This window comes from Tenrec ecaudatus, chromosome 13 (assembly GCF_050624435.1).
Source record: "Tenrec ecaudatus isolate mTenEca1 chromosome 13, mTenEca1.hap1, whole genome shotgun sequence".
NCBI lineage: Eukaryota > Metazoa > Chordata > Mammalia > Afrosoricida > Tenrecidae > Tenrec > Tenrec ecaudatus.
This window is the reverse complement of record NC_134542.1, coordinates 37,430,494-37,454,709: the sequence shown is the minus strand read 5'-3', so window position 1 is coordinate 37,454,709 and position 24,216 is coordinate 37,430,494. Positions and strand designations below refer to the sequence as shown.

The 24,216-nt window shown below is 42.9% G+C and overlaps 1 protein-coding gene across 4 annotated transcripts; it reads left to right on the top strand.

Moving 5' to 3' along the window:
* The first annotated feature begins 44 nt into the window (after window positions 1-44).
* Window positions 45-23,997, top strand: STRADB (STE20 related adaptor beta). Of its 4 annotated transcripts, XM_075530455.1 has the most exons (13): window positions 45-263; window positions 1,703-1,770; window positions 3,864-3,968; window positions 8,576-8,656; window positions 13,525-13,624; window positions 16,282-16,403; window positions 18,128-18,236; window positions 19,026-19,149; window positions 20,280-20,451; window positions 20,773-20,877; window positions 21,540-21,784; window positions 22,408-22,450; window positions 23,162-23,997. In XM_075530455.1, the coding sequence occupies exons 3-13, from the start codon at window positions 3,957-3,959 to the stop codon at window positions 23,303-23,305; spliced, it is 1,257 nt and encodes a 418-aa protein (XP_075386570.1). In that variant the 5' UTR covers window positions 45-263; window positions 1,703-1,770; window positions 3,864-3,956; the 3' UTR covers window positions 23,306-23,997. The 4 variants fall into 4 exon arrangements, with proteins under 4 accessions (XP_075386570.1, XP_075386569.1, XP_075386572.1 ...); XM_075530454.1 differs by lacking the exon at window positions 1,703-1,770; XM_075530456.1 differs by lacking the exons at window positions 45-263; window positions 1,703-1,770 and adding an exon at window positions 633-1,377.
* The last annotated feature ends 219 nt before the right edge of the window (window positions 23,998-24,216 follow it).

Below are 24,216 nucleotides of genomic sequence, written 5' to 3'. Positions count from 1 at the left end.
GGACGGGAGGCGGGGCGGGGCGGGGCGCACACCCGGGGCCGGGTGGGGCGATCCCGTCCCCGCGGGTTGCCTGGGGCTTGGGGCAGAATTCCAGGCCGACGGCCCCAGTCGTGGTCGCGCCCCACGGCGGCTCACGGCTCTCGCTGGGAGCGGGCCTAGGGCACTTTGCTGGCCCCTCCGAGGCCCGGGATCCTCGATTACCGGGGTCCCGCGCCCACCCCGAGCCCGCCAGAGGAGGATCGCTGACCATGGTCGCCTCCAGGGTAACGAAGGGAGGCCGGTCCGGGGAGGGGGAGATCCGGAGGCTGCAGCGGGACCCGACGGCCCCCGGCTCGGTCCGCACGCGCTCCGGGCGGTCCGAGGCCGGGATTCGCTGCCCTCCCTGCCTAGAGTCCACGCCCGGGCGTCCGCGGAGCCCCGCTAGCCGTCGCGCCCCGCGTGGCGAGCGCCCGGGCGCCCCGTGCAGCGCCGGCTCTGCGGGAGCCGCGGCCGGTCGCCCCGCGCTCGGCGCGGACCGAGGCACCTGCGGACCGGGTGGGCGGCGCTGCGGGGCTCGGGCGAGCTGTGGGTGGCACCCTGTCTCCCCAACTCCAGCCTTTGGTCGCGCGGGTGGCCTGCTGGCGTTTCCAAGCAGGAGACTCCCCAGAAGACTCTCTCTGGCCCGGGTCTGTATCATGCCGCCTGATGTGAGTTCGAAACCGAGTCCTCCGAAAGAGCCGGTGTAGGAAGGAACCTTTCACCACACGAAATGCTCCAGCGTCTTTTGAGTTCAGCCCTGTCTCCCCCCTTTGTGGGTTTGTTGTGTCAAGTCCTTTCCCCTGGAGGCTTGATCAGCGCCTGGCACACAGTAGGCGCAGAGCAAATATTTGTTGGAAGCATGAGTCACCAAACTACGTTTGAAAATTTTTACTGAGCTGTGCTGTGCGTCTCTTTGAAAAGTTCAAGTTGAAAAAAAGAACTAGCTTGCTTTCCGGTCACCGCGGCTCTGTTGGATGCTTACCTTGACTACAGCGCCCGGCTTCTGAGCAGTGATGCACTTTTAGGTGTTCCTCGGTCAGATGAAAGCCTTGGGACAAACCACTCTGCTGTGTGGAACAGCTGTAACATGGCCTTGGAAAGTGAAGCAAGGGGAAGGGATCTGCTCTCTAAAGGTGTGCCGCCTCCGTATGCCTATCCAGGAATTGGGTCGCTATGAGTAGGAATCGACTCATGGTCCTGGGTTTGGCTTTGGTGGCACAGTGGCAGGCAGAGGCTGGCGGTTTGAACCCACCAATCACTCTGAGGGAGAAAGCTGTGGCATTCCACTTCCCTGAAGATTGGCAACCTCGGAAACCCTCTGGACTGTTTTACCTTGGCCTGTGCGGTTATTTTAAGCCAGTGAGTTTAGATGTTATAGTTAGCTTTTTAGATACACACTGTCCTACTCGTGAATACATGGAGAAACTGTGTGTTGTTTTTTTCAAAGGAGAAATGACGGTGAGTCCCAGTGCAGCAGTGTCTGACCAGGGGCAGCCGCTGCCTTGACCTCAAGCTGGCTTGTGAAATTATCCCTTGGTTGTCTGGCATAGCTGATGCCAAACCCCTGGAATTAAATGATCCCAGTGGAGCAAGCCCTTTAGTCAAGAAAGGCTTACGTGTTGTGTCTTTCCCCCCCTGGAAAATAGATAATGTAGTGTTGTTTTCATTTTTTTTCTTGTTTAAGAAAGAGCCAAGTGATAACCAGAAAATTCAGTGAATAGTGAGCGACATCCCTAGCTTCTTGGTGGAAAGGTAAGCTACCAGAAGGGAGGGCCTCAGCCTGGCCTGATCACCAGTCGGGGCCCATCGTGCCCAGCACAGTGCCTGTTCCATACCAGGAGCTCAGGAAACAGCTGTGGAATGAATACAGATAAAATGTGATGACCTCTCTGCATAGTTAACTAGAATTTTACTGGGTCCAAAGATAGGAACATTTTTATGATTGTTGAAACATTGCCAACTTACTTACAAAGTGAGTTTTACCATATTGCATGGCCACTCATTATATTGGAGGCTACCTTTCAGCACGTCCTATCACGCTCTTGCATTGCTAGGATGTTTGGTCATCAGTTGATAGCGTTTGATCTTAACTACCCCAGAGCTGGAGAAGGCTGACATTATCCCAGGCCCCAGCACCTTGAATTGAGGATAATGAAAGGCAGGTGACAGAATACTCAGCTTTTCAGGACCCCCTTCCTCCCTTTGATTCATCCCAAGACCCCTTTGCTCCCTTTGACTAGTAGAAGGTACTAGTGTACCTTCTGAATAAATGCATGTCTTTTCTCAGAAAACTTAGTGTTACTCTGTAATTAATGTCAAAAATCATTGTTTCTTTCATCTTACTCAGATACATGCAGATACCATGACCCAGTTTGGATAAATTTGTTAAAATGAAGCAGTGAATCACCATTTAGATAAAAGAAGTGGCTGGAGTTAGGTAGAAGGGACTATCCAACACTGGCAAATTCAGAGCACTGCTGCCCTTTCTGTTGGGAAAGAGAGGAACCTTGGGCAACACTCATAGTTTCTAAAGCAATATACAGAGAATGTGGAGAAGTGACCATTTGAAACCTCAGGAGGTGAACACTAGACTAGAGAGGTGTGCAAGGAGCCACGGGGGCAGCGGGTTACGAGTTGAGCTGCTTCTATAGCACGAGGCCAGCCGACTGCAAGCACTAGCTGCTTCTGGGGACAGCGGCTTTGTGCTGTGACAAGATTTACCGCCTTGGAAACTCACAGGGGCAGTTCCACACTGGCCCCAAAGAGGCACCAGGAGTAGGAATTGAGTTGATGACCATGCGTTTAGTGTTTCGGGAAAGAAGGCATAGCTGCTAACAATTTCCAATAATAGGACTGAGATTTATAAGGTGAAAAATAATCAATCTGTAAGAGAATGTTTTTCCCACATGAATACTAGGGGGAAAAGTGTTTATCTTTTTTCTTTAAAAGTATGACATATTTCAAAATCTGCTCAGAGGTTCCAAATGACTTAAGGGCAATTAACCAGATAGGAAGGTTTAGAAATAAACTTGTCAAACTTGATTTGTAAGTGGAGTCATTAGAAATCCTTGTGACATTTTAGGAAATGATATCATTTATATCAAAAGTGGGCCCAACATTGCTTTCCTATGTTACTTTCACATTGCTAGAATTCTTTTTTGGAGCTCTGGTGGTGTAATAGATAAGTTATGTGTTGGGCTCCTAACTGCAAGGCCATCAGTTTGAAACCACCAGCTGCTTCATGAGACAGAGATGAGGCTTTGTATCCCACAGTCTCAGAGACCCACGGGACAGTTCTACTCTGCCTGTAGGTTGTTGTGAGGCCAGACCAACCGAATGGCAGTGAGTTTGTTTGGGTTTGAGGGTTCTTTTAAAAACTAGAACAGACAAGATGGGGAAGGAGAGATGTGCATATTCTGAGACTTGGAAACAATTCAAAGCTCCCTTCACCTTCGCTCTGCTCTTCTGTCACAGTATCAGATCCCAAATAGTGTTCAGGAGACAAAACTGCTCTTTGAAGACACCTTCAGGAATTGCTAGTCCTTGTGACAAGAAATAGCTACTTTAAATATCAAGTAGGTGAATGGTGCCAAGGGTTGGCATACTCAGTTGCCATCACAAAAATTGGCACTTAGAGTTCACCCAGAGGCACCTCAAAAGAAAGGTGTGACCCACTTCTGAGAAACATCAGCCATTGAAGGTCCCACAGAGCACAGGTCCACTCTGCCCCCAGGGGCCACCATGGCCAGACCGCAAAATGGGTGGTGGTTATACATGGCGGACAGCTCTTTGAGGCACTTTGAGGTACATCTAAGCATGATTTTTCTTGTTTGTTTTTTTTATAGTGGGATATTTCTGCATCTTGAAAGAAAGATAAAATAAAGAACTACTTTGGAACAGATGGACTCTTGTCACTTTCTATGAACTAAAGGAATTCAATGTCTCTTTTGGTAAGTGTTTGTTAACATAGCTCCAATTGTGTATCGTTCGCTGTATAGTTCTAACTCATAGGCACAACAGAATGAACATTGCCCCGTCCTGTGCCAGCCTCACAGTTGTTCCCTGATATTAGTACAGAGGAATGCAAAGGAATGTTCGGCTAGGATGTTCTGAAGCTCTGTGTGGCTGTGTTGACCTCAAGGACCTCGAGTCTGGAGAAGTAAATTCTCATTGAGAGTTTGTGTCCTTCAAAAAGAGCTGCTCTGCTTTTGGGGTAGACTTGTTATTCTATCCCTTTGTCCTTGTTCCTCATCTGTGTGCTGTGCCTTCATCCAGTTTGAGCTGAGCTCTCCTTGAAATCTCTCAGAAATCCCTTTGGGAAATATTGATCTCACTAAAGGCAAGCAAAAATAGCATTAGAAATAAGTTATCTGAACTTCACCACCACCACTAATAACATTTAAATCAATGTGTATTATGATGTTCAGATAGTTTGTTGTTTATATGTAATCCCCGATGTCCACTTTAGATACTAAATATATGATATAACCTGTAGTTATTTTCATTATAAAACATGTATTTTTAAAGATTAAAAAAATCCTTTTAGTGTGAATTTACTCACAACTGAGGAAAGACTAAAAACCTTTCTAAGGCATCGGTTCCACAGGTCTCTTGGCATTTCTAATTTCTGTGCTTCAAGATGAGTTGCACACAGAACAATGGAACTCCTGGCATATCCCAGATTGTGATAGCTTGTTAAGAAATAAAAGTTTTAAAAATTCAGCTTTAAAATTATCAGTGGTTTAGGCAAACAGGGAAAGTGAAAAGTTTGATTGGTAAAACATTTTGGCATAATTTAAAAGAAAAGCTTGATTTCCTCTATGTGACTCACTAGAGCATACTGTGAAATCGGCTTATTGATGGACTTACCTGAAGGAACAATTTGATATTAGTACACTAATGTACATTTAAAATAATTGTTCATAAAATGCTTAAAAATAATTTATCCTAAAGGTTCTTTCATATAATTTGTTTCTACTTTTCTGCTAACATGCCCTTTCTCCCTTAACAATATAAGGCAAATTTTACCCCACTAATTGAAGATGTGAGCAATCACATGGAGGTGCGACATGCCTTTGTCATCATGTGCCATCATAGGACCATGGGTCCAAACGCAGGAAATGCTGAGTTGTGGTCATGGCAATGTTTCTCTCTGAATTTGCTTTGAGGAAACCTGGTGCTGCCATGCTTGCACGTTGGGTTGCGATTTGCAAGGCCAGCGGTTCAAAACTACCAGCAGCTCCTCAGGAGAAAGACAGGGTTTCTGCTCCCATAAAGAGTTACAGTCTTGGAAACTCACAGGGCCAGTTCTGCCCTGTCCTATACGGTCACTGTGGGTCAGCATCGACTCAGGGGCAGTGAGTTTTAAGTTGTTGAATAAAAGCAATGATCTAAACTGTAAACCTTCAACTAATTTTCAATTAGAAAATTAAAAGAAAGTACTCAGTGTGTGGTTTAATGTACATAAAAATTTTTCTTACACTTAAGACAAAAGATGACAATGAATTATGCAAAGACCTGGGATTAGAAAGTCAAAAGGAAAGAAGGCTCGCACAGCATTTTTCACGCTGAAAGAACTGAAGGAGAAAAGAAGCAGCCAAGTTGAACAGTGAAGGATTCTGCAAGCGAAATACTGAAAGACCCTGGAAGCATCACAGGTAAATGGAAGGAATGTGCAGTCACTACACCAAACATAGTTGTAGTGTTCAGTCATTTCAGGAGAGAGCGTAAAACCAAGAACTGATGGTGTTGAAGAAAGAAGGCCAGCTGCACTGAAGGCATCGGCAAAAAATAAGCCTTCAAGAACTGACAGAGTACCAGTGAAGATATTTCAACAAATGGGCGCAACACTGAAGCACTCACTCGGACCTGGCCATTCGGCTAGAAGAGATCGTATTTGTGTCCATTCCAAAGAAAACTAAACCAACAGAATGTAGAAATTATTGGAAACGATCATTAATATCATACACAAGGTTTTGCTAAAGATAACTTAGAAATAGTTGTAGCTGTACAGTGACAGTACATCCTAAGTTCTATCAGGATCCAAACAGAATGTGGAACAAGGGATATCCTTACTGTTCTCAGGTGGCTCTTGGCTGGAAGCAGCAAAATACCACCAGAAAGATGTTTACTGGTGCTTTATTGACTATGTAAAAACGTCTGACTGAAAACAAATACAAAAAAGTATCTGATTGGATCATAACAAATTTCTATTCTGAAGACTGGGAATTTCAGAACACCTCACTGTGTTCTTGTGGAACTTGTACATAAACCCACAGAAAAAGGGGTGTTTAATCTGGACAACCTTGCTTGCTCATAGTGAAGAGGCCCTGGAGCACGTACTGATAAGGATCAAAGAGTGCAGCTTTGTTTCTCAACCTAAAGAAAACAAAAATGTTTCCAACTGGACTAATAAGCAAGTTACCTAGGATTTTATTTTACTTGGATCCATCATCAGTGTCCAAGGAAGCAAGAGTCAAGATGTGGAATTACACATTGCCTTGTATAAATCTGCTGCCAAGGACCACTGTAGGTGTTTACAAGCAAAGATGCCACTTTGAGGATTAAGGTGTGCCTAATCCAAGCCCTGGTATTTTCGGTTGCCTGATGGTCTAGGTCAGCGGTTCTCAACCTGTGGATTGCCACCCTTTGAGGGTCAAATGACCCTTTCATAGGGGTCACCTAAGACCATCAGAATACACATATTTCCGGTCTTAGGAACCGAGACACCGCTCCTCTATCCGTCTCCAGGCGGGGTAGCCCACATGCGGATACACCCACATACAAGTACCCTGTGTGAAGACTGTAACACCATACCATGCTTCAAGACAAAATTTCATTTATTTGTAATTAGAGATAAATATTTCACAATATATAATTACGTATTGTTTTCGTGATTAATCACTATGCTTTCATTATGTTCAATTTGTAACAATGAAAATACATCCTGCCTATCAGTTATTTACATGATGAGTCATAACATTAGCAAAATTAGTTATGAAGTAGCAACAAAATAATTTTAGGGTTGGCGGGTCACCACCACAGGAGGAACTGTAGGAAAGGGTGGCGGCGTTCGGAAGGTGGAGAACCACTGGGGTAGGTGGTTATGAATTGGGCGTGAACCACAGGTCAGCATTTCTAAACCACCAGCTGCTCCACAGACCTCTGCTCCAGTAAACAGCCACAGTCTTGGAAACCCACAGGGGCCACTTCTACTCCGTCCTATAGGGTTTCTGTGAGTCAGAATTGACTTGATGGCATTGAGTTTACTTTTTGGTAATAGACAGCGAATACGGAAGAGTGAAGAAGAATTTATTTTCTTTTCATTATGGTATTGGAAAAGAATATTAAATATGGAGGGGTTTCAAAAGCTCATGGAAAAGTTCTATTATCTTGTAATTCCATTTTTTTTCCACAAAATGTTTTGAAGCTCCCCTCATATATCATAGGCTGCCAGAAGAACCTAGAACTTTGTCTTTGAAGAATTACAGCCAGCATAGTCCTTAGTGGGGAGCATCAATGCAGTTTGGAAAGGTTATTAGGAGAGACCAGAGTCTGGAGATTATAATCATGCTTGGCAGAGGGCCAGCGAAAAAGAGAGTTACCGTCAACAAGATGGATGGACGTGGTGGCAGCGACAGTGGGCTCAAACACTGCAGTGCTCGTGAGGGTGGCACAGGCTGCCTGGGCAGTGTTTTGTTCTGAGAGTCACGATGAGTCAGAGCAGGCTCAACGGCCCTAACAGCACCAATGAAGAAAAACTATCCAGAGGGCAGGAAGGGGGAGGAAAGAGCAAATGGGAAAGGTAAACACAGGAGGAAGCAGGAAGAGTGTTGCTTGTGGGGATTACAATCAATGTCATGACACAAAATGTGTATGAATTATTGACTGGAAAACCAGTTTTCTCTGTAAACTTTCAGTCAAATCACAATAGAAGGTGTGTGTGTGTGTGTGAATGTTATCTGAGGATCAAAGTAAAATTATTACAATGAGTACAGCATAATATATTCAGCACTTAGCTAAATATCAGGAGAAAATGTCAAAGATGATGAGAGAGTTAAAAATTAACACCAGCAGGGAAAATGAATTGTCATTATGACTCCCAAAGAAGAGCGGCCAAAGATCAGAGACAGCACCGAGTAAAATGATAACAGATAAGAGGTTTGTTCTCTGCACACCCAACTCCACTTCCCTTCTGCTCCGTGTGGAATAAGTCCTTCCATTGCATGGTCCCCGCCCAAAACCACACTCACGCTGTTGAGTCAATTTTGACTCATAGTGACCGTTACACAGCGAGTTTCCAAGGTTGTAAATCTTTTTAAGAGCAGACTGCCTCAACTTTCTCCCATGGAGTGACTGGTAGGTTTGAACCTTGGACGTTGTAGCTAGTATTCCATTCCAGCGCTTACCCAACAGCATCACCAGGGTCCCTGCCATTGCATGGCAGTATTTGGCCATTTCAGATACTTGCATGTTGTCCTTTTCCTTGGCTCCCCACCCTCATCACCAAACTTCCACATCATCCCTTCACTTACTTAATGCTTTTCTGAATTTCCAGAACTGTTTCTGCACTTCACGAACACAAATTGAATCGCTGAGACCTGAAAAGCTGTCTGAAACCAGCATCCATCAATATTTGGTAAGAAAATGTTCTGTAAAAGCCTTTTCCAATGCCACTAATTCCTGGTCGCCTGCAGTTCTCTCCGTGGTGGTGTTTACTGTTTCTTCTTTCTATACTCATTCTTTTCTCTGAGTGTCTTTAATTAGTCCATCTTTTCTGTCTAATCTTGCTCTCTCTGAATAAGCAGTACCATGGCTGTGGCTGCTGGGATTTCAGACTGCCCTGTAGCTTCCCCAGTGTTCCTTTAGGCCGCGCAGGGACCTGGGGCGCGCAACACTGACGAGTCTCAAAATTTAACTACACCCCTCAGGCTTCTTCCTGGGCACTATCCATGCCCAGAACATTTCTCATTATCTTTTTCAAGGGCATTTCTGTTTAGTTTGATTCAACACTAATCTTTGAACCCCCACTCACCCATTACATTTCCTGCTTCACCTAATGAAGAGCTATCTATAACACTGTAAATGTTGGAGCGAGCCTTACTGCACTTCTACCGCACGTCTCATTATATACCAAGATCTAGGTGTCTGTCTCTGAAACCCCATTTCTTTCTTCACATGACTCTGCTACTACTCAAGTCTCAGACCGCTGCAGTTAGATTGGCCACCTCTAATCCTCTAGATCAGTGGTTCTCAACTTGTGGGGGCCGAGACCCCTTTGGGGGTCAAACGACCCTTTCACAGGGGTTGCCCGATTCATAACAGTAGCAAAATTAGTTATGAAGTAGCAACAAAAATAATTTTATGGTTTTGGGGAGGAAGGGTCACCACAACATGAGGAACTGTATTAAAGGGCCATGGCATTAGGAAGGTTGAGAACCACTGCTCTAGACACACCCAACAGTCTTCCCCTATCACTCAGATCACTTTTCAGCACTGCTACTGATACAGGTCTGCTACCAATAAGGTAAGTCACTTTCCAGGTTCAGAACTTCCACTGGCTTTCTAAAGCATATAGGATAAAGTCTGACCTTCTTTATATTGTTGTTAGTTGCTTTCAAATGGTATGGCATCTGATATTTTTAGTTTCATTTCTTGCCACAGAATCTTGGCATATAGTAGTCTCCTTAGAGTGAAACACTTTTCTCCCTTTCTGTCTCTTAAATTCCTCTCTATTCATTCCGAGTTGGCTTGCAGATCACATCTATGAAGCCTTCCTTGTATTCCTTAGTCCATTTTGCCCCTACTTCTCTCAGACATTTCCGGAAAGGGCATTTACTTTTTGATTGATACATAGGGCTCTCCATCTGTTCACTGAGTGTCCAGCCTCATTCACCTTTCTCTCTCTTGAGAAAACTCTGATATATGGTGATCATTAAACAATGTCTAAGAACCTGCCTGGGCATCAGTATTTCTCTAGGATATCCCTAAGTTCTACCTTGGTCCTTACTTTATACTAGAAAATGGAACCTGCCTTAAAAAAAATGCCTTATTTGCTATAAAATGAAATAAGCCCTAATACTCTCACCTGTGGCCTATTGTGGTCTTGTCTTTATATTTGTCATTTTTAGTTTTCATTCACACTCATCCCCTGAACTCTTCTAGGTACCAAGCCTTTTGTACAATGGGATGTAGTATCCCACCTGAGTTTTCATTCAAGTACTACCCTGCAGTCTGAGATAGCATTCAGAGGCACATCTGTTGTTATCTCCAACCTATGACTAAGAGCGAGCCTAGAACCCGAGAAACTCCCGTAGGTGTACTTGGAATCCTTCAAACCTCCAACCGAGTGCCATTTTACATTTTGAAGAGTGGAATCTCCCACCTCTATGCATCATTGGAGCTAGGGTACCATCGTAAACGAAGGAAGCAGGACCATATGTCTGCGTGCTCTTGAGGAGAAAGGAACTGGAGACGTTGTGCAATGAAAGTTGACACCAGGCTGGAGGCTGGCTCCTGGGGACTATCAAAACCTTCCTTGGCTCTCTCTAAACCCTGCTTTAAAACACCGTGAGTGAAGGCTGTGGATGACAGTGGAAACCCAAAATCCATTTGCAGGGTCCCCACACAGGTGAGGCCTCCGGGGAATCTCCCCTGACCATAGTCAAGGGATGTGAATAATCTTGTGATCAGACAAAGCACTGTAAAGTTGATTATGGCAGATGTCGGTAGGTGAAAATGTAGTATCTTCTCACTTGGTCTCCCTTTTAATCCATTTTAAAGTTGTTTCTGTTTTTAATATTTCTGCTTTCCTTTTGATTCAGGTTTTTCTATGTTTTGTCTGGTCATTGTTGTTGGTTTTTATTTGTTTGCTTCTTGTGTTTTGTATGATTTTCTGTATATGAAATTCAGGGTAGGTAGCTCCACTGAGATAGTAACTGGATTGGTCATTGCCGAGGGGCCTGGCAAGGCAAGATGGGGGAAATGGGGAGCTAACAACAATGGATATGAGAAGAACATGTTCTGAAATTGGTTGTGGTAACGACTGCACAGCGCTTCATAATATGATGGAATGAGTAAACTGTATGATTATGTGCTATATGCCAATAAAACGATTGTTTAAAACCCCACTATTTGTTGTCTTTTATTTGGACAACTTGTAGTTCCCCGTTGACATTGAGCCTATAAACAGGATACAACTTTGTAGTAAAGGGTGTTTGACAGACAGTCCTGGCTTTCCAAATGATTTGTATTGCCTGTGGTTTTGGAAGGAGCCCTGCTGGCTCAGTGGTTAAAGTGCTTGGCTGTGAACCCAAAGGTCAGTGTTTCGAGTCCCCCAGCCACTCTGCAGAAGAAAAATGTAGCAGCACCCTGCTTCTATAAAGATTTGTGGAAAATTCTTGGAATCCCTGTGGGCCACTTCTGCCCTGCCCCTGGGGTCGCTGTGAATCAGAATTGGCTCGATGGCAATGGGTTTATGGATTGTGACTTTGGAAATCCCCTGAATCTGCAGAAACGCTCATTTTCATCATTAACTTTATAGAATGAAAGGCTATGGTGCTTGGGTTGAGCTGTTCTTTTTAAATAATGCCTTATTGCATTGTAGTTAATATTCCTTAAAGGCCAGTGAGTCCTATTTCCCAGCCACACAGAATATTCTTTACAATATTGCAGAGTTCAGATATTCAAATAGGAAAACAGAGATCCAGCAGAGAAAATGGTTTCAAATCCTGTAGAAGGGCCTGTTCCACCCACGTGAACGCCAGGCGGGGTCTCTGCAAAAGCACCCACACAGCCCCATTTCCTGCTGTGCTTCTGCAGCCACCATTCCATGCCCATTCCTCAGACTCGGGATCGGGAACTGGGTTTCGTCAGGAAACCCAAAGTGATTCCATGTCGCTTGGCATCAGAGCACAATTTCCCAAGCTTCCTAGAATGGTGTGTAAGCCCCCGGTGTCACTGAGGCCGGTTCCTTACAGTGTGCTGTCAATCTGTTCTTTTCTTGGGGAAAAGTTCCCGGGGGAACCAAATCCAGATGAGCAGCGGTTTCGTTTCTAATGGAGAGCTAGCTGGTGGCAGCTTTCAGAGTCCTTGAAATTGACATCAGTGTGCTTGCCCGTTTGGCTGTAAGCAGACCTTTGTGGGCATCAAATGACTGCTTAGCGATTCCGAAGTCAAAACAATGGAAGTCAGTTTAAAAGCAATGTCTCTAGGAAAGTCTGATGGACATCTCTCCATCTATGAGGTGTTCTTTTCAGCCGGCAAGCCGAGGTGCCTTCCTGGGCAGTGTGTGTGCAGAGCTCTTCTTTCCGGGTCCTCCGATGCTCTGAGCATCGGGCGTATCTGGAGACCGCCTCTTCCAAGAGCACGTTGGTTTACGTAGAGGTTATCTTCTTGCTTCACTATGCCATAGCCGCCACACAGTATTCCCCTCCAGGATCTTGACCACGGGCTCAGGGTTGTTTTCATTTGGTTGGTTGGCTTTTGTCCTCTTAAAAGTTCCAAGAACGTGTGGGTAATCTTTCCTTCATGCTCAGGCTCCATCCCATCCCCCGATTCAAAGGGTCAAGGCTGTGAAAGTGGCTTAGCCCGATTGCCAGCACACAGTGATGTCATCTCTTTCCCTTCTCGCTACCTTGGGGGCAGTAACAAGATTCCTGCCATCTGTTGGTGCCTGTAAAAGTGTCCTTCGGGGCAGTGGTGTCCCGTGAGCGCCTGTGTCTACCGTGTTCCCGGTGGTTGACGCTGCTCTTTTCCCCTTTGCCTCAGTTCACTGCCACTGTATTCTTGGCAGTAGTTTCATGCACTTTAACCTTTTTAGACTTTTTTTTTCCTTTCTGACTTCTGATTTATCACAACTCGTGGAAAAATTCTTCAGCAATTTGAATACGCTCCTGACTGGGCAGTATTCCTCCAAGCTGAGCCCCCTGCCCAGTGGCGCAGGCCCTGGGTGGGCCATGGATGTGGCCAGTGAGCACTTGAAGCGAGAGCGCAAGCAGGAGTTCTCTCCCAGGCCCCCAGAGCTCTTCCCTGCATGAGTGTCCTAGACACCCTAAGAAACCAACCGCCTGTCTGTGCTCCTTCTCAAAGTGCTGACTGCAAATAGGCGTTCCTCCTTTACAGACTACAAGTGTTCCCCATCAATCATTAAGAACTAGTAAGCACCTGTTAGGTCTTAAAATAGTCCTGGAAGCTCCCTTTTCACACCTTTCTAATGAAAATGCAGCATCAGTATTGGGATGGGGGAACCAAATGTACTCTGGAGGCACAGTGCTCAGCAAAAGGTCAGCAGTTTGAACCTATTAGCTGCTCTAGAGCAGAAGAGTGAGGCGAACTGCTTCTGTAAAGGTGGACAACCTCAAAACCCTATGGGCACTTCTGCTCCATCCTGTGGGGTCACCATGAGTCAGACTGGCAGCCAGTGGACTTGGCTTTGGCTTAGGGGATACTTGCATAGCCAAAAAAGTCTGTTTATGCCTATTTTGTTTTTGTTTTTAAAACTCACAGGTTGAGGAGCCAGCCCTTTCCTGGTTGCCCCCATGTACTGGGGCCACCAAAGTGATAAATTCCACAAATGTTTCCCACTATGAACTGCAAGTGGAAATAGGTAAGACTCCTGGATTTCATGTCACTGCCCCTGCACTGGGAGAAATGGATTTAAAAAAAAAAAGATCATTTTTCAAGCAGGTATTTTTTTGGGGGGGGTCATCTGCAACAAAAAATATAATGTTAATTGTGCTAGTCAAATGGATCCATTAATTTTTTTGTCTATCCTAAAATAGTAGCTCAAGTTTTTCTCCAGATTACTGTCTGGAATTTTTATTTTCCCACAAATATTTTAGAGGAAGAGACTCTTCATACCACATGGGAGTAAATTCAACTTAGAAAGGTGGTTCAGATAATATCAACACACACACACATACACACCCAAGGTTTCCTTCACAGGAGGTACACCACAAGAGTTCCCATGACTGTGGCTTAGCACAAGACAAACAAAGGCCATGGTAGAAGATACACCTGGGAGGGCTGTCTCTCAACAGGGATGATGACACTGGAGATCCTGGGAGAACTGAAGATGAATTTCCTTTTAAAGATAAAACTGACAGAATTTCATGACTGTGGAGCATGAGGGCAACTGACGTTTATTAGCCAAACCAGTGACATCAAGTCAATTCTCACTCATAGCAACCCTGTAAAGGTTTCCAAGGCTTTGCAAATCTTTATGGGAGCAGACAGCCTCATCTTTTTCTCTCATAGCAGCTGGTCGGTATGAACCACTGACCTGGCGGTTGGCAGTCCCAACACTTACCTGACAGCATCACTAGCCAGGGCTCCTTTGTTATGCACATTTTAGTCGGGGTCACTTTAGAGCAGGTGTTTAAACATGAACAACTAACACTACCAAGGGCTGGTATGTGGAACAACTATAGCAGTTACACATCACCTGTAGGAATGCAAAGTGGCCTAGCCACTTTCAGAAACAGTTTGGCTGCTCCATAAAAGGTGAAGTATGGTGAAGAAAGCTGATGGTACCCGGCTATCAAAAGATATAGTGTCTGGGATCTTAAAGGTTTAAAGATAAACAAGCTGCCATCTAGCTCAGAAGCAACAAAGCCCACATGGAAGAAGCACACCAGTCTGTGTGATCACGAAGTCTCGAGGGATCAGTTATCAGGCATCAAAGAACAAAATGTCATATCATTGTGTGCTCAACTCTGTGATACGATCACTGAAAACAAATGGGTGAATAAGCAAATGTGGTGAAGAAAGCTGATGGTGCCCAGCTATCAAAAGATATAGCATCTGGAGTCTTAAAGGCTTGAAGGTAAACAAGCGGCCACCTAGCACAGAAGCAACAAAGCCCACGTGGAAGAAGCACACCAGCCTGTGAGATCACGCAGTGTCAAAGGGATCAGTTATCAGACATCATCAGAACAAAAAATCATATCATAGTGAATAAGGGGGGGGAGGGCGGAGTAGAGACCCAAAGCCCATTTATAGGCCACTGGACATCCCCTTATAGAAGGGTCTCAGGGAGGAGATGAGCCAGTCAGGGTGCGATGTAGCAACGATGAAACATACAACTTTCCTCTAGTTCCTGAATGCTTCCTCTTCCCCCACTATCATGATCCCAATTCTACCTTAAAATTCTGGCTAGACCAGAGGCTGTACACTGGTACAGATAGGAACTGGAAACACAGGGAATCAGGACGGATGATCCCTTCAGGCCCAGTGGTGTTAGTGGTGATACTCAGAGGGTAGAGGGACGGTGGGTTGGATAGGGGGAACTGATTACAAGGATCTATGTGTGACCTCCCCCCTGGGGGATGGACAACCGAAAAGTGGGGGAAGGGAGACGTCGGACAGGGCAAGATATGACAAAATAATAATTTATAAATTATCAAGGGTTCATGAGGAAGGGGAGAGGGGGGAGGGAGGGGAAAAATGAGGTGATGCCAGGGGCTTAGGTGAGGGCAAATGTTTTGAGAATGATGAGGGCAATGAATATACAAATGTGCTTTATACAATTGATGCATGTATGGATTGTGATTAGTTGTATGAGCCTCTAATAAAACAATTTTTAAAAAGGTGAAGTATATGTTAACAGATGACCAAATAATCTCACTTTTTAGGGTTTGCCAAGAGATTAACTTTTTTTGCTCAGATATAAATATTCTGAATGCTGCCTCTCTGGTTGTGGTATACATGTATAATGGATTCCTATACAACCATAAAAAGAAATTTATAATTCCTGAGTCTCAAAAGCATTATGCTCAGTGAAAAAGATGAGACACAATTGCTTAGATTCTTTGTTATTCGGTTTTCTGACACAGGCAAAGCTCCAGGGATCAAAAATCAGATGAGATTGCTGAATAACACCCCATTGTGTGACTACATCACATTCTGCTTATCAAGTCAGTTTTAGTCATTAAAACAGGGCTGTAGTGGCATCTTATTGCGGCTTTCATGTGTATTTTTTTATGTCGAGCATCTTTTCATGCGTTTAGAAGCTAGGTTATGCTGTTATCGCCTTATACATTTAATCTGCCTATTTTTTTACTAGATCAGTTATCATCTTATTGTAAAGTGATGAGTTCTTTATATATTTTGTATAGAATTTTTTTGCTCAGATATAAATATTGTAAATGCTTTCTCTCTGGCTTCTGTTTTCATTTTCTCAACATCTTTTTGAGAGCAGAACTTGTACATTTGATCGATATAGTCTCTTATGCTTGCTAACGTAAGTCGCATACCTGATTGCAGGAAGAGGGTTCGACAACTTGACTTTTGTCTACCTTGCAAGGCATACTCCGACAGGGACACTCGTGACGGTAAAAATTACAAACCTGGAAAACTGCACTGAAGAGCGCCTGAAAGCTTTACAGGTAGCAAGGAAAAAACAATGATACATTTGATATAACATCTAGTTGAAGAGACTGTACCTTAACTATTTTGGGGGCCAGATTCTTTATGATTCTTTCCATTAGCAAAAGGCAGATTTCTTCTTCCTAATCAACTGCAGTTAGAGTAGCCAAAGGATACTTGGATGTCAAATCTATTAAAAGGACAAATGCATTAGAATTTTAAATACCTATTAATATTGCATTTAAAACTATTATTAATTTATTCCAGTGATTAATATATTCAGAATGCTAGTCTGGATATTCATAATACCTTTAATCCCACCAATCACAAGTGGTCATATAGGGAAAATACAAAAATAAAAGAAAACTCTTTTCTTTTTCATCCAATTAAGCAAAATTAATTTTAAAATTGCTAAATTGTTTACCTTAATTGTATTTTAAGAAGATTATAATGCCATTTTCCATGTCACTGATCCTTTTTTCTATAAAGAAGGGAAGGCTGTTGTTTAAACATTGCATAATTTTGCAACTACTTAAACAAGGATGAATCCTAAAGTATCGCAACTAGAGTTCCAATTCCCAGATGCACAAGTTTCTTCCGAACAAAGCATGTTTAAATGTGTCTCTGTGATCAGTGGATGACTACAGGCAAGTTCTCTCAGTGGTATGCTTGTCTTAATTTCATTAGAGTGGCTGGAGAAGTATACGCTAAAAGGAAAATGTTATGTGAAGATCAGCTACCTCAAGAGCTAATCTTTCTGTCAGTCTTTACGTAAGTCAAAGATAATGAAGATTTAGTCCAGGGAGGCCTTTGACATTTATCAACAGGATCCAGAGGGTGAGGTGCTATCACAACAGTGACTTTGGAGGTGTTTTGTTGGGCCAGTAAAGTTCAAGACAGAGGTCAGCTTGGAAAGTTATGGTAATTATTAGGAAGAAGTTTGAAGAAAATTAAAAACTGCATTGGTGAGAAAAGGCCAAGAAAGTTGTGTTTTTGATTCCAGGGCAGCACATCTGCTCCTTCGTGGAGGGTAGCAGGTCTAGCCTATGAAAAGCTCCTTGGGAACCTTATCCCTCCCACCCTACAATCCTGATTTTGCCCTTGGGTCTTCCTTTGTCTCCCAAACTCAAATAATAAGGAAAAGAAACAAGAGTTGAGTCTCTCAATGATGCCTAAACTACAAATTTGGTGTGGCATAAATCAGAGTGCAGAATTCTTTGGAGAAGTGTCAGAAAGATGGACTTTCAGAGGTGTGTGGAACTAGGTAGAAGGTATGTCAAGAAACAATAACTTCACAGTTTGATACTTTGTTTAATACAGGTTTCTGTGACTTTGTAGAAATACTTTTTGACTTAATCGTGCAGGTACAAGGATATAAGGGCAGGAAAGCTGTATGAGAATGCTGACTGGTTTTTAAGGCTCACATTTGTCAGGAAGGGCTTTGACCTTGGTATTTTTAGATTTGCTTGTAGTCAGAATATAGTATTTAAGAATGTGGCCTTTGGGATTAAACTAACTCCGTAGCCTGTGTCCGCTTGCCCACTCCATGCTCATACTCACAGACATGTTTTCCGACCTACTTGAAGCTCCCACTTGGGTGAGGGGAGTGCCATGGCACATGAGGTTTAAAGAGAGAAAAACACTGACTCCGTGGGGCCCTCACTGCCACTACTGCTGTCACTTACAGCACAAAGGGGGTCCAGGGTGGGCTTTAAATGCCTGGTCTCTTCTATGTCTCTCCTAGAAATCAGTGACTCTATCCCACTTCCAGCGGCACCCCAATATCACAACATACTGGACAGTTCTCACTGTTGGCAGCTGGCTTTGGGTGATTTATCCATTTAAGGCGTATGGTAAGAAAGCTGGTTTTAAGATGAATTGGCTCGTTATTTAGCCTGGATGCTATGATTTATAAGGTTGGGTGAGCTCGAGTTTGTGGTTTATTACTTAAAATTTATAAATATAATGACCCATTCTAGATTTCCTAGCACATTTCTATTTCTGTTTTGTGTTGGATGTTTAGTCTTCACACAAAGTAGAACATGTCTGGCAGCAGGGAAACCACCACAGCCTCAGCCTGATTCGGTGCATTCGCACAAGCTGACTGCTCCCTCGCTTGCTTTCCTCTCTCTCAGTGGACAGCTGCCGCCATTGCTAGGCAGCAGTGGCCTGTCCCTCTGTGCACACCTCCCTGGCTGGGTTTCACTGCTCTCCTTCACTGGACTTGGCTGTATTTTTCCTGTCAGTGTCGCCAAATGCACACAGTACCTAGCACAAAGTCGTGTTCAATAAATGTGTTGATCGAATAAATAAATACATTTTGGAGCTTTGAGTTTTAAGACAGGTTTCGTGAATTGACCCTGAATTAACAGACACACACATACATATTCACACACTTTGTTTTTTTAAAGTAATGTTGAAAAATGAATAATTCTTTTTTACTGATCTGTAGGGCATCATTAGATCAAAACATTTTAAAGATTTCTGAAGGAAAATTACCTCTACATAGGAAAATAATTAGACTCCAAAGTATAACACTGTGTGTATGTGGGGTGGTGGGGTGCTGTAAGGAAAATTTAAGCTCTAGTTATGAGCAAAATTACTTTCAAAGTTCACCTAAAGACTTAAAGGCTTTTTTTCAGGTTCAGCAAGTCAGCTCTTGAGGACTTACTTTCCTGAAGGAATGAGTGAAACTTTAATAAGAAACATTCTCTTTGGTGCAGTGAGGGGACTGAACTATCTGCACCAAAATGGCTATATTCACAGGTATTTACTTATTTGTATTTTACGGAGTGCAGTCTCCTAGGGAATCTATAGGAAGGCACGGTTTAGTGTGAAGAGAAGAAACAGCAGATTAATAAGGGAAGGCTGAGGGAGGAAGAGATTCGCAGGTGCAGTGGTTGCTGGTGTGTTGTGTTCATTCACCAGGAAAACGCAGGGCCCTCCTCCGTGCCAAGTGCTGTGCTCACTGCTGGGTGGGTGCCCGCCTTCAGGGAGCACCCAGTCGAGCGACGGTGTGGAATCCTGTCTGGGAGACAGCTGCGGGGAATGGGATCCTACTTCGAGGTTTTGTTTTTCTTTCAGTACACGAAGAGCTGCTTTAGCTGCAGTTTAGGTTTATATCATATTTGTACAAGTTGCAATTAAACTTCCGATACATTACCCTAAATACCAGTGGTCTTGTTACCAAATCGTGGAAAATGATCACGGGAGGGCTGTACTAAGAAATCTTGTGTCGCCTGATTGGGTTACTGTTAAATAAGCTTGCTTTCTTATTGTTTGTCTTAGGCACCTTAAAGCTTGGTCTTACTGTTTTTGCTTTTAGATATAGTATTGTGGTTAACTGAGGTTTTTCTGACAGGCTGTTTTAATTCTTTGAGGTTTTATTGTATTTTCCTGGACTGTTGACTCCCACGCCCTTTTAGTGTCCAAAATCAGTGTTTTAGATGAACTAAAGCTATTTGATCACTTATTTAACATAAGAAATTTTCATGACATTCCTTTCCAAATGATTTTATATAAAAATGCTATCTTTTATTAGACAACAGTGCATTTACTTTAAATTATTTATCTTAAGTACATTTTTTAGAGTTCACCTCAGCTACTTTGTAGCAACATCCTAAAATAATATAATTAATAATTGGTGTGTTCCTTGTTTGAAAACGTATTGTTAATTCCAAATAGGTAGTTATATATTTCCTTATTTAGCTATATCTTGAAGAGCTGAAGGGGTTTCTTAATCCCCTGGATGTTTCACTTATATGCAGCAGGGAGCCCCCATTTTATAAAGAGCATTTAATTTCTGAGCATACACCTGGCTTTGTCTTGACTGGATTTTTATTCTTTCAACTATTGGCCAGTTTCCTAGTACTTAGGATTGTTTCTTTTTGTTCTAGGAGTGTTAAAGCCAGCCATATCCTCATTTCTGGCGATGGCCTAGTGACCCTCTCTGGCCTGTCCCATCTGCATAGTTTGGTTAAGCACGGACAGAGGCATAGGGCTGTGTATGATTTCCCACAGTTCAGCACTTCAGTGCAGCCGTGGCTGAGTCCAGAACTACTGAGACAGGTCAGATGTGGCCGTTCCATTGGGGTGTCTGTGCGTCTCAAGTGTCTTCTCACTTTGACTAAAGGACAGTCGTGCCTTAAATTTAGATCAGTGAATGATATACTGTGAGATGGTTTTCTCCTGCCAAGTCTCATTCATAGTAGAATTTAAATATATATGCACCATATATGAGGTCTATCTTGATTTGTTGCTCCCGGGATTCCCCACTCCCCTCCCGCCTCCACTGTTGTTCACCATCATTTATCAAAAGAGCACAGGTTTAGAAGTGTGTAATTCGCTCTTTACATTAAAGGACTTCTCATTAATTGTGCTTCTCTACAGGATTTGCATGGCTATAATGTGAAGTCAGATATTTACAGTGTTGGCATTACCGCCTGTGAATTAGCCACTGGGCAGGTGCCTTTCCAGGACATGCACAGGACTCAGGTAAATGCTCCGATTTCCTTTCCCAGGACGGTTGTAACAAAATACCCCAACTCTGGGTGGCTCCTAAGGCTAGAAATTGGTTACCCTCACGGTTCGGGAGGCTGAGAGTGGGAGAGTCTGAGGTCAGGCTGTTAGGACGGTTCATGTTGCTTCTTTCTGAGGTTTTCGTGGGGAAGCTTCGTGCCTCTCTCCTAGCTTCTGGTAACTCCAAGCCTTCCACGGCTTGCAGCTGGAGGTCACGTGGCATTTTCCCTCCCATGTCTGTCTTTCTGTGTCCAGTCTTCTTTTTCATAAGGACAGCACTGAGATTGGCTTAGGGTCCACACCACTCTAGTATCACCTCCTGGATCACTGAGACTGCTTGTCTCGGAAACAGGAAGAGGGGTGGAGGGGGGGGGTCCTGTAAGAAACAAAGAGAACATCTTCCAAGACCCTCTTTCTAAAAAGGCCACCCTCTTAGGTAGTAGGTTTTATTACCTCAACATTACCTTTCTCGGGGACACACCTGGATCCGTGACAGTTACTAAAATCCTTGAAACTACTTTGCCTTCATAAGATCCCTTTGACTCCAGGTAGTTTCTGCTGTTGACTCTTAGGATCTTGGCTGTGATTTTACTATTTCATCTTTAAAAGGCATTGAAGGACACTTCTCTTTTTTTCAGATGTTGTTGCAGAAACTGAAAGGTCCTCCTTATAGCCCATTGGATGTCAGTCTTTTCCCTCAGTCAGAATCCAGAATGAAAACTTCTCATTCTGGGATAGACTCTGGGATTGGGGAAAGTGTGCTTGTGTCCGGTGGCTCTCACACGGTCAACAGCGAGAGACTGCAGACACCATCCTCAAAAACCTTCTCCTCCGCCTTCTTTAACTTGGTCCAACTCTGTTTGGAACAAGATCCGGAGAAAAGGTAGTGTTCTTGCCTTTAAGTAACAAATGACAAGTGTGTTGTATATCTTCTAGGAACTATGAGATACTGCCCTTCAGACTAATTCAAATCTTTTGATCAAAAAATATAGTCTAATCTAGAAGATATCAAAACAAGGAGACAAAGAGGTGATAGTTATCCCATTTGCTAGCCAAGTGTCCTTGTTAAATCACTTAACCTTTCTAGACACTAATTACTGCCTCATGCGAAAACATTCTGGAAACTTCCTAGCAGTATAAAAATGTCAATTATTGCTTCTAAAATAATATAAACTACTCTTATAGGTAATTATATATTAGTATTACTATTATTGAAAACAAAGTCTCATTTATTCCTTTTTAGCCTTTTAATGTCTAGCACAGGCCCTAATAAATAGTAGGTGCCCAATTGAGTGTGGGTTAATAGAAGGATACCTTTAGAATTAATTCTTCCCATTGGTCAAGGCAGAAGCCGAAATGGGTTTCCTGGTTAAAATTCTAATGTTTTATGTTGGACTTTATAGCTCTAAATTTTAATTTCTAATATAGTTTATACTTAAAATCTACATACTTACTTGGGGTTCTATTCTTTCTATATAGAATAGTATATGTATTTTTTCATTTCAGGCCATCAGCAAGCAGTTTATTGTCCCATGTATTCTTTAAACAGGTAAGGTAATTTGTCTTCTATTATTTAAATGCTTTTAACTACATTTAAAAAAACCATTTAGTTATGTTGGCTTAATAAAACCTCCTGATTAACACAATTCTCGATAATACATCTACTCATTTATCAAGTGTCTCATTTTCTGATATTTTACATCACTTAAAAATTTTTGTGTGTGTGTGTGAGTTAATGACATACTTCTGGCAGTACCAAATTCCAGTGTGTGAATAAAAGGTCACGTAACTGGCTATGGTGCATAAGGTTATGTGTTTTAATTTGATATAGTCAACCTCCTTTTTCTCGTCATCCTGATTTTTCACATAATTGCCTGACCTTTGGAACCTGTGTCAATCAACAGGGTTAAGGTATAATAACTTCTGTATAAAATAAGTTACAAACAAAACTTTTTAGTAGTTCAATTATAGACATTCAGTGTCATCATGTACTACTCCAGCCTCACTGTGTTCTGACTCATTATAGAGACATTGATTCCTGGGTCAGAAATGATGAAAGGATAAAAACAATTCTGATAAAAATTGTTTTACTTGATTCTTAACCTCTTCCTGTTTTCAGATGACAAAAGCATTTTTAGGAAACATATGCCCCCAAACAATTTTAAACACTGTAAATATGATTTTCTTGAAACATGATTTATTACTTTAAAAGTGTTAATGCATTGACTGTATGTACCAATACTCTTCATTTCTTTACCAGATGAAAGGACAAAGCCAAGATTCGATACTTTCACTGTTGCCTCCTGCTTATAACAAGCCATCAAGAACAGTGCCTCCAGTGTTTCCGGGGACCGAGCCAGAGTATACTTTTCCTGAAGAGAAAGACTCAAACTGGGAATTCTAGGGCTGCCAAATCATTTTATGTCCTACATACTTGACCCTTTCTCCTTGCTGCTTTGTCTTCTGTCTTGCTAGGTGAACATACCAGAATTGTACTTGAAAATTCAGTTGGTGCACTGGAGAATCTATCATTTTGAAGCCCTGTCTGAAGGGACAGGTGCTTATCGCCGTGAGGTCAGCTCAGTGCTATCATACTCCAGGGAAGCTTCAGAGCCGTTCATTTAGTGTCTTCCAGAGATTTTTTTTTGATAGTTTTTGTTTGTTTCTTCCCAAGCTGTGACTAACTCTTCTTCTGATTCTTCAATATAACTTTTGAGCCACTTAATTTCTTCAGCAGTTTGCTGCCTTCAGGGGAATGAGTCCCTCAGAGGACTGTGCTGCCAAATACACCTGTTCCTTCCAGGTTCTCTGGCCTTTTTGATCCGCTACTGTGGGATCAGCCGGCTAGTTGATCTTGACACCAAATCCTTCTTGGAGCAGGAAAAATGTTTCTCCTTCCCATCTCTTGTATTAACATTTATGGTAACATCCAACTGAGCCTCACCCACATTAAATCATCCACTTGAAATACACAGAGAAGCCACCATTTGCTTTTTTTTTTTAAAGGGACTAGTTAAAAGTAACACTTTTCTATGGACATTATAAATCCTAAATTTATGCACCTTGGGGGAACTCAATAAAGATTTATTGAATTGAGTTTGTTTCTACTTATTTCACTTTGTGATTCAATAAAGCTCAAGATTCTATTTTGTATCCCCAAGAAAAGCCCTTATCAGACACATTTGTTTACAAAACCTAATGAATGGTAAACAACTGTGTCTCTGATTGACGGGAGATAGGTTCCTGGCCAGTTTATGGCTGCTATTACTCCTTTCAGGGGGGTAGCACATGTAAGGACTGGGAGCGCCTAATTTA

Excerpts from the sequence above, each read along its gene's own strand:
- STRADB (XM_075530454.1), top strand. Across the intron at positions 18,237-19,025 it reads TTATCCATTTAAGGCGTATG|GTTCAGCAAGTCAGCTCTTG; the intron begins GTAAGAAAGCTG and ends GCTTTTTTTCAG. Across the intron at positions 20,452-20,772 it reads GTCCAGAACTACTGAGACAG|GATTTGCATGGCTATAATGT; the intron begins GTCAGATGTGGC and ends GCTTCTCTACAG.